General features: G+C 38.9%; 1 protein-coding gene across 1 annotated transcript in view; it reads right to left on the bottom strand.

The window, feature by feature from the left end:
* CACHD1 (cache domain containing 1) overlaps positions 1-10,815 on the bottom strand; it is a 75,154-nt gene that overhangs the window by 45,813 nt on the left and 18,526 nt on the right. Inside the window, exon 3 of the mRNA XM_009319826.1 lies at positions 2,342-2,448. Within this exon, the coding sequence (XP_009318101.1) occupies positions 2,342-2,448 (107 nt within the window). The remainder of the gene's footprint in view (positions 1-2,341; positions 2,449-10,815) is intronic.

The following is a 10,815-nucleotide window of genomic DNA, read 5'->3' as shown; positions in this document are numbered from 1 at the left end:
ACGTCCATGTCGCTCTGCCAGGCATTGTCTCACTAATAAAAAAGCCCCCCCCAAAGGCTGCATTTCTGAGAGCTGCTAACAGGAAAGCCAGAGGAGAGTCTGCTGTCAATAAATCCTGAAGCACTTCCCTGTTCTTACTATCACTCCAATTCCCTCTTCTCTTCTGCTGCCCTTTTCTGCCAATGCCATTTTTTGAAGACACCCCTTTCATCGGGAAGCTTTCAAGCCGGAGGCAAGGGAAGAGGAGGCACTCAAGTCTTACTGTTGAGCCAGGACAGCAAGAAGCTTGAACATGTGCTCACTTTGTTTCTGTGAGAACTCAAACCAGAAATTTAAAAAATGTTTAAGGGAAACTATAGCTTATTTGTTTTCCACCACTCAAGAAGAAGGAATATTTCTTTAATACTTTTTTTACATCCATCTTCTGCAGTAGAAAAAGTAGGTTTTTTACTTAAATAAAAAACATTAAGTGATTCATTCAATGCTTTGCTTTTGTAATAGTGCTTGAAAACTTGCTTTCAAAAATTATTTTGATTAATCAAGAACTGCATGTGATTTTAAACATTCTTTTAATACGAGTAAGTTGTTTGCTTGTTTGGTTTTTTTTAATAAAGAGATAGCTTATGAATAAAACAAAGCCTAGTGAATCATAGTAAGTGAACAAAGACTGCCTATCTTTAGGATGGAAAACACTACACCAATTATGGTGATGAGGCGTATGTCAGGAAATTAGCTTGTCTGGCCAGCACCTGCATTCAAGATGTGGTATACAGTGGATGGGATGGAAAGGAACTTATGGGGACTGTTCGTTTTGCTTTTAGTTTTTACTTTTTCTTTTTAGATTTCATTAGAAATCCAGAAAGCAAAGCTATAGGAAGTGACACAGTAAGAGAGGCTAGAGAGAAATCTTGGGTTCTTTCATCCCATTTGTTGCAAGATATGCAAATGCTCTGTGGATGGTGAGGGTGGAATGGCAGGTCTGCCACTTCATCAGTCAAGTTAAAAAATAAATCAGTATTTTATTCCAAAAGACACATGAAAGTTAAAATAAATAAAAAAATCTCTCAAATCTGCATTACTTGTCCATCAAAAAAAAACCAAAAAACCCCAAACAACAACCAAAAACCCCCAAAACTTACGCTAAATGAAATCCATAACCAAAGTCTACAGTGTTGTCCAATTTACAACACTAAGGCATCATAAAATGTTGAAAAGTGAGATGGAACAGCTGGACAAAACTATGACTAAAAAACCCTGAAATCCATGTATTAATTCAAAGTTGACTAAGTCTGGAGAACAAGTCTTATGAGGAGCGGCTGAGGGAGCTGGGGTTGCTTAGCCTGGAGAAAAGGAGGCTGAGGGGAGACCTCATCGCTCTCTACAACTACCTGAAAGGAGGTTGTAGCAAGGTGGGTGTTGGTCTCTTCTCCCAAGTAACTGGTGAAAGGACGAGAGGAAATGGCCTCAAGTTGCGCCAGGGGAGGTTTAGATTGGACGGGAGGAAAAATTTCTTTACTGAAAGAGTGGTTAAACATTGGAACAGGCTGCCCAGGGAAGTGGTTGAGTCACCATCCCTGGATGTATTTAAAAGACATGTAGATGAGGCGCTTAGGGACATGGTTTAGTGGGCATGGTGGTGTTGGGTTGACGGTTGGACTAGATGATCTTGGAGGTCTCTTCCAACCTTAATGATTCTATGATTCTAAGATGCAAAAAAAGAAAACCTTGCTGCACTGGAGGACCAAAAGCTGAATTTTTCGGGGATAAGTCATATGTATTTTGGTTCTAAGCATATTTCTAGCTCTTTAAGTGTGTCAAGCAAATGCACTGACTGTCAAGATGGAAATGCCCTGACAAGACAAAGAAAGGAAATATTTTAGGATGTCCTTATATTTTGTAGGTTTTGCATATCGCTGCAAACACAGCCTCACATTAGCTGAACTCAGCTAAGAAGATCAGAGAAACTTCTTTGCATGGCCCCTTCAGTAGCTGACACTACTGATGCCAAAGCAGGCAGGCCTAGGAAGGAAAGTGCCTTGGGGAAAAAAAAAAAAAAAAAGAAATAAAAATTGCATAAACCACAACAAAATTATCCATGGTAGGCTGGAATAAAATCTTCATGACATTTTTATAAAGTACTTAGTCTAAGGGCATTACTTTAAGTATCATCTTCCCATCATGAAATCTCAAATTAAGAGCAGTGTGACAGTTTCAAGGAGAAAGAAAAGCTTGTTGCTATGGCAATCAATGCTAATTCTCTATGCCAAGGAAATGTTAAAGTCTAATGGAAAAAAAAACAACCCTACAACAGAAGGAAAAAACCCCAAACTATACTACTTACCAGAATTTAAGTCACGTCCAGGATTGAAGGCTCTGCTATTGACAGTGGTAGACAGTCTATCACAGCTAATAGTTCTAGAAACGTTGGTGTTAAAATTTCCATCAAATCTGAAATGACAACAACAGGATTAGCAATCTAACATTATCTATTAAACCTACACAGCATTTACAATGAAAATGTATATTTTTGAAATTTCAATGAAAAATAATCATTCTGGAAACTCCAACTCTATACATATTTTAAGGGTCCAGAAAAAATTGTGAAACCCAAAACTAGCGGGGATAAGCTCATCACGGCTGGATTGCATCTGCTCTCTAAAATGATATGTTGCATTTTCCTCCACAATATTCCTTGAAAGACAGGATCATAAGAGAGTGTGCTCTTTCACCTAGATTTAAACAGTAGAGGTTCCAGCTTGGGAAATGTGGCATCCAGGCACGCCATCAGAAAGTGTCTCCTCCTGTTGTTGAACCAAACTTTTTCTTTCACCAGTACTATTATTTCATCTTTCACTTTATTCCAAGTGTCTTGCATGAAGAAGATTTCCTCTTTATGTCTTTACAAAAAAGATCTAATAGAGCAATTGTAAACTTGTTTTCTGTACCAAAACTTGAGGATTTACATTGCAAATAGCAGAAGGAACTTGGCAGTCTGAAGTTTTGTTACGTTTTGGTTAGGTTAAATAATTCAAATACATTCATAACTCTAATGCAAAAAGTATTTTAGTGCATAGTTCTAACGATGATAAAATATAATTAAACCAATGCCTTAAAATTTAAATAAAAAGGATTTTTTAAAGGGTTATAAATAACCAGAAACACTTCTGAAGCTTTCAAGGACTTAAATGCAGTTTTGTATCATTTACATAGGCCAATTTTATTTGTTAACATTTTTGTGACCTTGAACATTCTGATGACATTTGACTTACGGGCTGGTTATTCTACTACTTCAAAAACCTATTTACTTCCTATCAAAGAATTTTTCTACCATCAACCTATTCCTAAGAAATTACAACTAACTGCAAGTGAGGTCTGCCTAACATCCCGTTCAGGACAAAGAGCTTTAACTAGCCTTTCTGGCATGAAAGCTGATAGGAAACAAGTCTTGGAGAGAAACTGGGCAGTCTAGGGTTTTGTTCAATACTGTCAAGACTAAAACAGCAAATTACACAAAAAACAGCTACATCAAAAGATACTGACCAACTTAATATTAACGGCACATCAATCACTGGCTTACGTCTATATACCACTCACCCAGTGCCATTCTAATGCTTTCCATTTAGCTCAATGCACATTATATTTGTGCTTAAAGTTCTTTATTTAGTTGCTTATTGTCAACTGCACTTAATTGCTTAAACTGATGTTACATTTTTTTCATACACACACGTATATGTACATATACCAACACACCCACATACATATGCTATCACATAGTGGAGGCTCAAAATACTGCAAGCAGAAGTGGTATGAAAAACAAGCACTCTTCTTCTGGTTGAAGATTTTAAGAACTTGAAATCCAGTAAATTGCAACTACTTCAACAAATATGGTGCCCAGTAAGGATGGAAAGACGCTCATTTTCTGGTTCTGTCCTTACAGAGTGCTGACTGTAAGGGCTGGGATTCGTAGACACAAACAGACAATAAAACAATGCAGTTCTAAATCATCCCCTTAAAACAACAATTAGCAGAAACAAAAAACACACGCAGATGGAATTAGTTACCACAAGGAAATTTCAAGTTATGACCACAGGAAGCAAGTCTCTTTAAGCAAGCTAAAACTCTCCTAATCCAATATATTTTCTTTCAGCCCAATTCAAAATAATTTCATCCTACGGGGAGGTAGCTGCAGCTGCCCCAAGCCAGCCAGATGCAGGATTTGCCGAAAGCCTCCATCTCTCTATTTATGGGGTCCTTGGCACAGGGGATGCAGGAGAACCTTTTATGTAGAGAACCTTTTATGACTTAGAAGAGATCTGTGAAAACTAACTAAGGATAAGAAAAATATTTGTTAGTAGGCTTAAGACCATCACTTCTGTAGGTGACTGGATCCACTTTCAGAAATTTTAGCATTACAAAACCAGACAAATGCTCCTGAGAGGAGCGCTGGAGCTCACTGTGAGCAGCACTACTGTTGCATACACAGGCCATGAGTTTGCCTTTTGTTCATGGTTCATGCCAGTATAACTATATTTAAGGTTGGGCTGATTTTTTTTTCTTTTTTTTTTTTTTTCTTAAAGCAGAGGTTCAACTTCTGTAATTGGTGAAGAGTACAGCATAGTCCTCTCACAAGTTTAGAAATTTGCCTTTCAAGTATAGGAGTAATTTCCTGAGAACTTATATTAAACTCCTTAATGACTTTCTGAATTACAAATAAGTAAAATAGTCTTTTATATAAATGCATAACAAAACCTCAGGCACTGACTTCTTTGGTCTTAACATCGGATTAAATTTTATGATTCTTGCAGAGTCACAAGAAGTCTCATTTTACATAGCTAGAGCTCATCAGACTAGAGGCTCTATTTGAAGCATCTCTAATCAAACTGAATTTTTAAGTATGCAAAAAGTGATCATGATTGATTACTGCTTAATTTTAATATCTTCACTGCCACCAAGAAATAGCAGTGAAAACAATGTCTCCTTAAACTGGCATGCTTTAAAATTAGTTTAATCTAGATCCATAAACACTATATGCATCTTAAACTAACCGCGATTCTTAAAGGAGATGAATGAAACTACCTGTGAACAGTTATTTCAGAGTTACTGAGGCACCAACATTTTTTATCCCTTTTCAAACCTAGACTTGAGGGGAGGGGGGGAAGTCACATATATTTGGAAGTAATTAACTGCCCCCCATACACTTTTGAAATTATGTAGAATAAATGCAGTTTAAACATGGCTCTATCAATTTTGGTCAATATTTTTAATGTACATATATCAATACTGGGGAAAAAGAAATATTTTTAAGTTGCAAACCTCCTACCATATAGATGCAAATGCACATGGAGAGTGCAAGTTTTTACATCAGGGAGTCCCAGAGCAGTCTGCACACGAATTTTCTCTCTCATCTCTTTACAAATATTTTACATACCTCAGTCTTTTGACACAGTCAGGTTACCCGACATAAACACAAACATTTAACTCCACTTGCCCTCCTCCGTCCCCACCTAACACACACAATTATGAACTTGCTTGTCACTGGAGAAACATCTTTAATTGTGGCAGCTGCTCAACACATCAAAACCACTCAGCGATGAGCAAAGTGAAAAATACTGTATACAGTGGGAACAAGAACAGGCAGCTAAATTCCTTGCTCTACAAAAAGTACTGTGGGTTCCTTATTGGACGCAGATGTTCGGTGCTTTTGGTATTTTACACAAAACAGCATGATCAACAGCACTCCATCAGCGCTGGTGTTTTGATTCAAGACTCAGATAGGGGCAGAGAGCTTTTGATGATCTTCTGCATTATCCTCACTCTTCATGGCAAGGAAGAGAGAGAGAGAAACGGACGGACAGACAGATAGAAAGGTCTCCTGCCCTCTTGATCAGACCCCCCCCACCATCAGGTTGTAAGCATCCCTTTCTGATCTATGTCAGACACCAAAAGCAGCCAAACCGTGATGGCATGGAGCTCTGCACGGGCTCATCCACTCTGCCGAGAGCTACCTGTCGAAATTATTGGCAAACTGCTCTCTGAAAACTCCCCAAAGTCCTCTCCATTGAGGAAAAGGCTTGACATTTCACAGGAACATAGTTCTCGGATCAAGGCTGTGGCTTTTCCTATCCTCATTAAAATGTAACCACTTCAAAAATTACAGCTCCTACCAAGCAAGCAAAAACATTGTTGATTTTTTTTGTTGGCTAAAGAATCTCAAGACTAAGATCGATTGATAAAGGATGGGTTTCACAAAAAGCATGTTTATCTTTCGGCAAAACCACACGAAGAGCTGGAGGCTGCAAATTAAACATCTCTATGCTAAAGAAATATTTCTCAGGAATACTAAAGAATAAACTCTTAGGGAAAAATAATGACTTTTCAGGATGTTAGCTAATTGTCCCAGTGCTCCCATCAAAATCTATTAGTGATGGCAACAGGATACCTTGTTAGCAACTAACATTATTCATGTCTCAGAACACAGGCAGTAAATGCTGGGGTTTAATTCAAAATCATCTGGAATCTTCCTCTGCTCTGATTTTATTTTATGCCAAAAGTCACCGTCCACACTCACTCAAAGTGACATGTGCATCCTGACATGCAGTTCTCACACTACCCAAACTACTCACTTGAAATTACCCATCAGAGAAGTTGTTTGTATCTTGATTCAAAATGTTAAGTGTATTGTTACATCACTTCTTCGTGCACACAAAGCTGCCAAACTGAATTTTAGGTCTCTCAGTCATCATAGATATTAACATGGGGTTTCAAGCAGACAAACACCAGGTCCAATTCTGGCATTCCTTCTAGAAAGGCAAAAATAAAGTTATCACCCTCAACTGCCCCGCCACGGGCGCTCTCCTGTAGCCCCAAACTGATCGCCACAGGCCAAGGGGATCAGTGTTTCAGCTATAAACACCCCTATTTATGTTGCACTTTTAGTGGAGCTTGTCGAAGCACTTTAATGCAAAAATCAACAAAGTCCCTCAGCTTTTCTCAGTAAGCAAGTATTAAGTTACCCACCAGGAAAAAGAAGACATAGATGCCTAAATAATCTGCAGCAGAGCTGGAAAAGGAAAGCAAAAAATTACTGCAGCCCAGCCCACCCCTCCTTTCTCTTGCTACAGCACACAAGTAGCAAAAAGAGAATACAGTTAATGGGAAAATGATATAAATAAAATATGCAGAAGAATTGTTTTAAACCCCATAAATTAAAGACCAGCCCTCAGACAGACCTGTCATCCTAGAGCAAGGACTGCTCCAGACTGAGGTATGTGGGATATCTACTTCAAATCTCTTTTCAGGTGCAGTTTGCCTTAAAACTGACTTTTTGCACCTTGCAATGGAGTGTATTTTTAAAGCATGACTGGTTCCATGATACAAGGACCTTGTGAAGAGACCAGCTCCCATCGCAAATGTATGTCCTCAGAAAACCAAGACCAGAAACTGGGCAAAGGCAGTACTGTGGCAAATTTACACTGTGATATTTGTGATCATTTCAATTACACTGGAGAATTTTCCATGTGCTTGTTTTGGATGCCTCTAAGTTGTTTTAATTAAGAATGCACTATTAACCTATTTGGCAATCATTTCACCATTAAAGCAATAATTAAAACTAAAGCCTCAACACTGCCATGTGACATTTACAGTAAATGCCTATATTCTTGGCTGTAACTACTGGTTCTACCTTTCCTACGATGTATTTATACCTTGCACGTTTTCCACACAAGTTTCAAACCATACAATTCTTCCCATCATTTGCTTTGGAAGAAGTTAAAAACCCCAAAACTTTAATATTTTAAGATTTGCAGACAAGCATTGATCACCACCCTTTCTCTGCACAAAGGCGACTTCATTTTTACCAGTGTCTCCCACTTTTGCCAGCAGCAAGACTACAAGGCAGACGATAACATCAGTGGCTGACCAAGGTCTCCTCTGAGATTTGGCCCAAAATGTCCTAGGTGGTAACACCACAGCCAATGCTCAGGAAGTCCTCCAAAATCCTTACCACGAAACCTGTATCTAGATGTAATTAGGTTTTGTACTTACTTAAATGAGAGCAAAAGACATTGGCTGAAATTCACTTTCAAGACAGGCCCACTCACCCCATCCCATCCCCCTTTCCCTGCCTCGCTCTAAAAAGCCCTTCCTTCTGGAGTCACTTTAATGAACAACTGATCGAAACTGCATCCCGAGGGAGCAAACAGAGCTGCAACTCCCACTTTGATCTCTTCCCCATGGAGAAACGCACTCCCTGCCTAGCTTGCAAGATGTTCATTTGATTGACATTTGCTCTGATGTGCGAACTGCTTTGAACTTCAGACATTAAATTCCCATCAGGCTGCACTCATTTTTATTCTCCTTCAACAGGATTTACAAGCAGGAGATCAGCAAGTGTAGAAGATAAAATAAATTTGCAGAAGCTTTGAATCTTACATCAAAACAGTGCTCAAGTGAATTCCAATTGGATTTTGTTCAGCCTGAATTTACAGTGTAAATCAACCTCTTTTGTACAGTTTCAGTTTAGGGAAAAATGAGGGAGCTGTGTATAAAAATGACACTTGAGCAGCTACTGAGGGGTTCTCATCGTTTTAAGACTCATTTCTTTCCCCCCCTTTCCGTTCATACAAATTTAAAGCTGATTTTAGTATGGAAATGAAATTACTTAAGTTCACTGAAAATTCAGCATTTCCTTTGACATTCACAACTAGGCATGTTTTCTTGATTGTAAGGCAAGATTTTAACTCATATTTTACATACTTAAATAAATACTTCAATATATGGTTCCCACTGCATCTAAACAGAATGCTGGAAAACAACGTTTTTATGAATAAATTCAACAACAACAAAAAAAGCTACCGATGATTCAGTTAACCAGTTTCTTCTGGCAAGGCATAGAAGTTGTTCTAATTATTTCAACTACTGCTTGAAAAGTCAAAGTATACTTGCGCTCAGATGTAAAGAAAGTGTATTATTGGAAAGAGGACTGCAAGCCAGTAACACAAACTATTCCAAAACCCACTTTTTCACGAGGAACTTGGCCACATTTACAAAAGAAAAGCAACAGTCCAAGAGAGCAATTTCCTTAGTACCTGCTACAGTTTATGGACAAAACAAGGTCATGCCAAGACTAGCGCTATGCACGCTCCCTACATTTTCTAGAAACCCACATGCATTACTGTAGTCTGATACTCTGCAAGAACAGCAAATACATCCTAAATTTCATTTAGTGTAGCCCACCCACTTCTCTTTTGGAAGTGCAGCTCTTCAGATATTGCAGCAACTGAAGGAACTGAATGGGATTCCCGTTATCTCCCACTTAACTGCTCCAGAGAGGAAAGATAAACACAGAAAGAGCTGCGATAAAATTGAGCTGCATTAGCAAATATTTAACCATCTGTTTAAAAAAGAAAAAAACAGGCCACTTCTGAAGGTGGTATCACAGTCAGGGAGTAAATCATTTTCAAAAATAGGTTTGTAAACTCATTCAAACAGCTCTATTAATGTTTGTAATGCAACACTGCCAAGTGGTATGTTTTACCAACAAATATTTCTCCATTCCATCTCCTTTCACAAATTTAGATAAATGCATTCCCTAAGCTCTTATCAGCATAGTTAAATAAAGAACAAAAATAGATTTCTAGCCACCTTGAAACACATACGTTAGCAGCAGAAGCAAGAGCATTAATGAACAGCAATGCACCTCTAAATGTATGTTTTTTGGAGACCTGTGACAACCTTCCATAAAAACCAGCAGTGAAATTCATTTCTGTCCTCCAGGGTAGAAGCAAAGAGAAAGGGGGATATTTCCACCAGCGCATGTGTGTATTCATGTCCTGTCTGCAGATGTAGGGTTATCGGGGACCACAGTCGGCCACGCCGCCCCTCACAGCAGCAAGGCACCATGCGGGGTGGCTTCCCGGCGCTGCGACTCTGCCCTTCTCTCCCCACTCAGGTCCCAGTCACAGGCAACTTGAGGAAACCATTTCCTACCTTCTCTCACAGACATCCGAGGACATGAAATGCTGTAGCACGTCAGAGCATGATGATTCTTAAAACTGGGCAGGAGAGGAGGAGGATCGAGACTGGGTTAGGGAAGATTTTTTTTGTCTCCCTTTAAAAGCATCATCTCTGTTATTTTGTTGGAAAAGCTGCAGAGGCAGCTGCGTGTTTCCTCACAAATGCATCTGAATAAGAAGTTACAGTCTCTTTCTTTTTGGAAGGTAATCTTACTGCAGATATGCAGGGCTTTGCTATGTCGAGAAAACCACTGGAGTGTACTCTATGGCACCAATTCTGTAAAGTACGTACTTGCAACTGCATCTTCACATGTACTTATCGTGCGAATGTAACTTTAACTTACCTGGCAAAACTGGAACTACGTAAGGCTACTTCTGAAAATCTCCTACAAGAGCCAGCTAGCATCAATCACAGCTGCTCCTGGAAAAGGCATTTTGTATACCAGGTAGATGACGAATACTCAAACATTACTCACATTATCAGACTTACTCTTTCTTTTTGTGCAGAAAGAGTTTGATTTTCTGTCACCTGCAAATATTCAATATAAAATACCTATTTGATCTACATATTGCCATCCAGTCCAACACCATCTTTATGAAGAAAGCTATTTCAGTTGTCATTCACAAGTAGATCACACAGACCTGCAAAGTTACAACCCCACGCAAAGCTAATGCTTCCAAACCTGTTTCCTGAAACTAATTTCTTAAGTCCCTATATAGACACTTTTCACAACTGACAGATATCCCATAAGTTCCCACTGAAGGTGCAGGGAAGCTGTAGGTGCTCAGTACTTCTGATAAA

The sequence above is a fragment of the Pygoscelis adeliae genome, unplaced genomic scaffold, assembly GCF_000699105.1.
Source record: "Pygoscelis adeliae isolate BGI_AS28 unplaced genomic scaffold, ASM69910v1 Scaffold181, whole genome shotgun sequence".
In the NCBI taxonomy this organism is placed as follows: Eukaryota; Metazoa; Chordata; class Aves; order Sphenisciformes; family Spheniscidae; genus Pygoscelis; species Pygoscelis adeliae.
The sequence above is the reverse complement of the archived record's forward strand: the minus strand, read 5'-3'. Positions and strand labels throughout refer to the sequence as shown.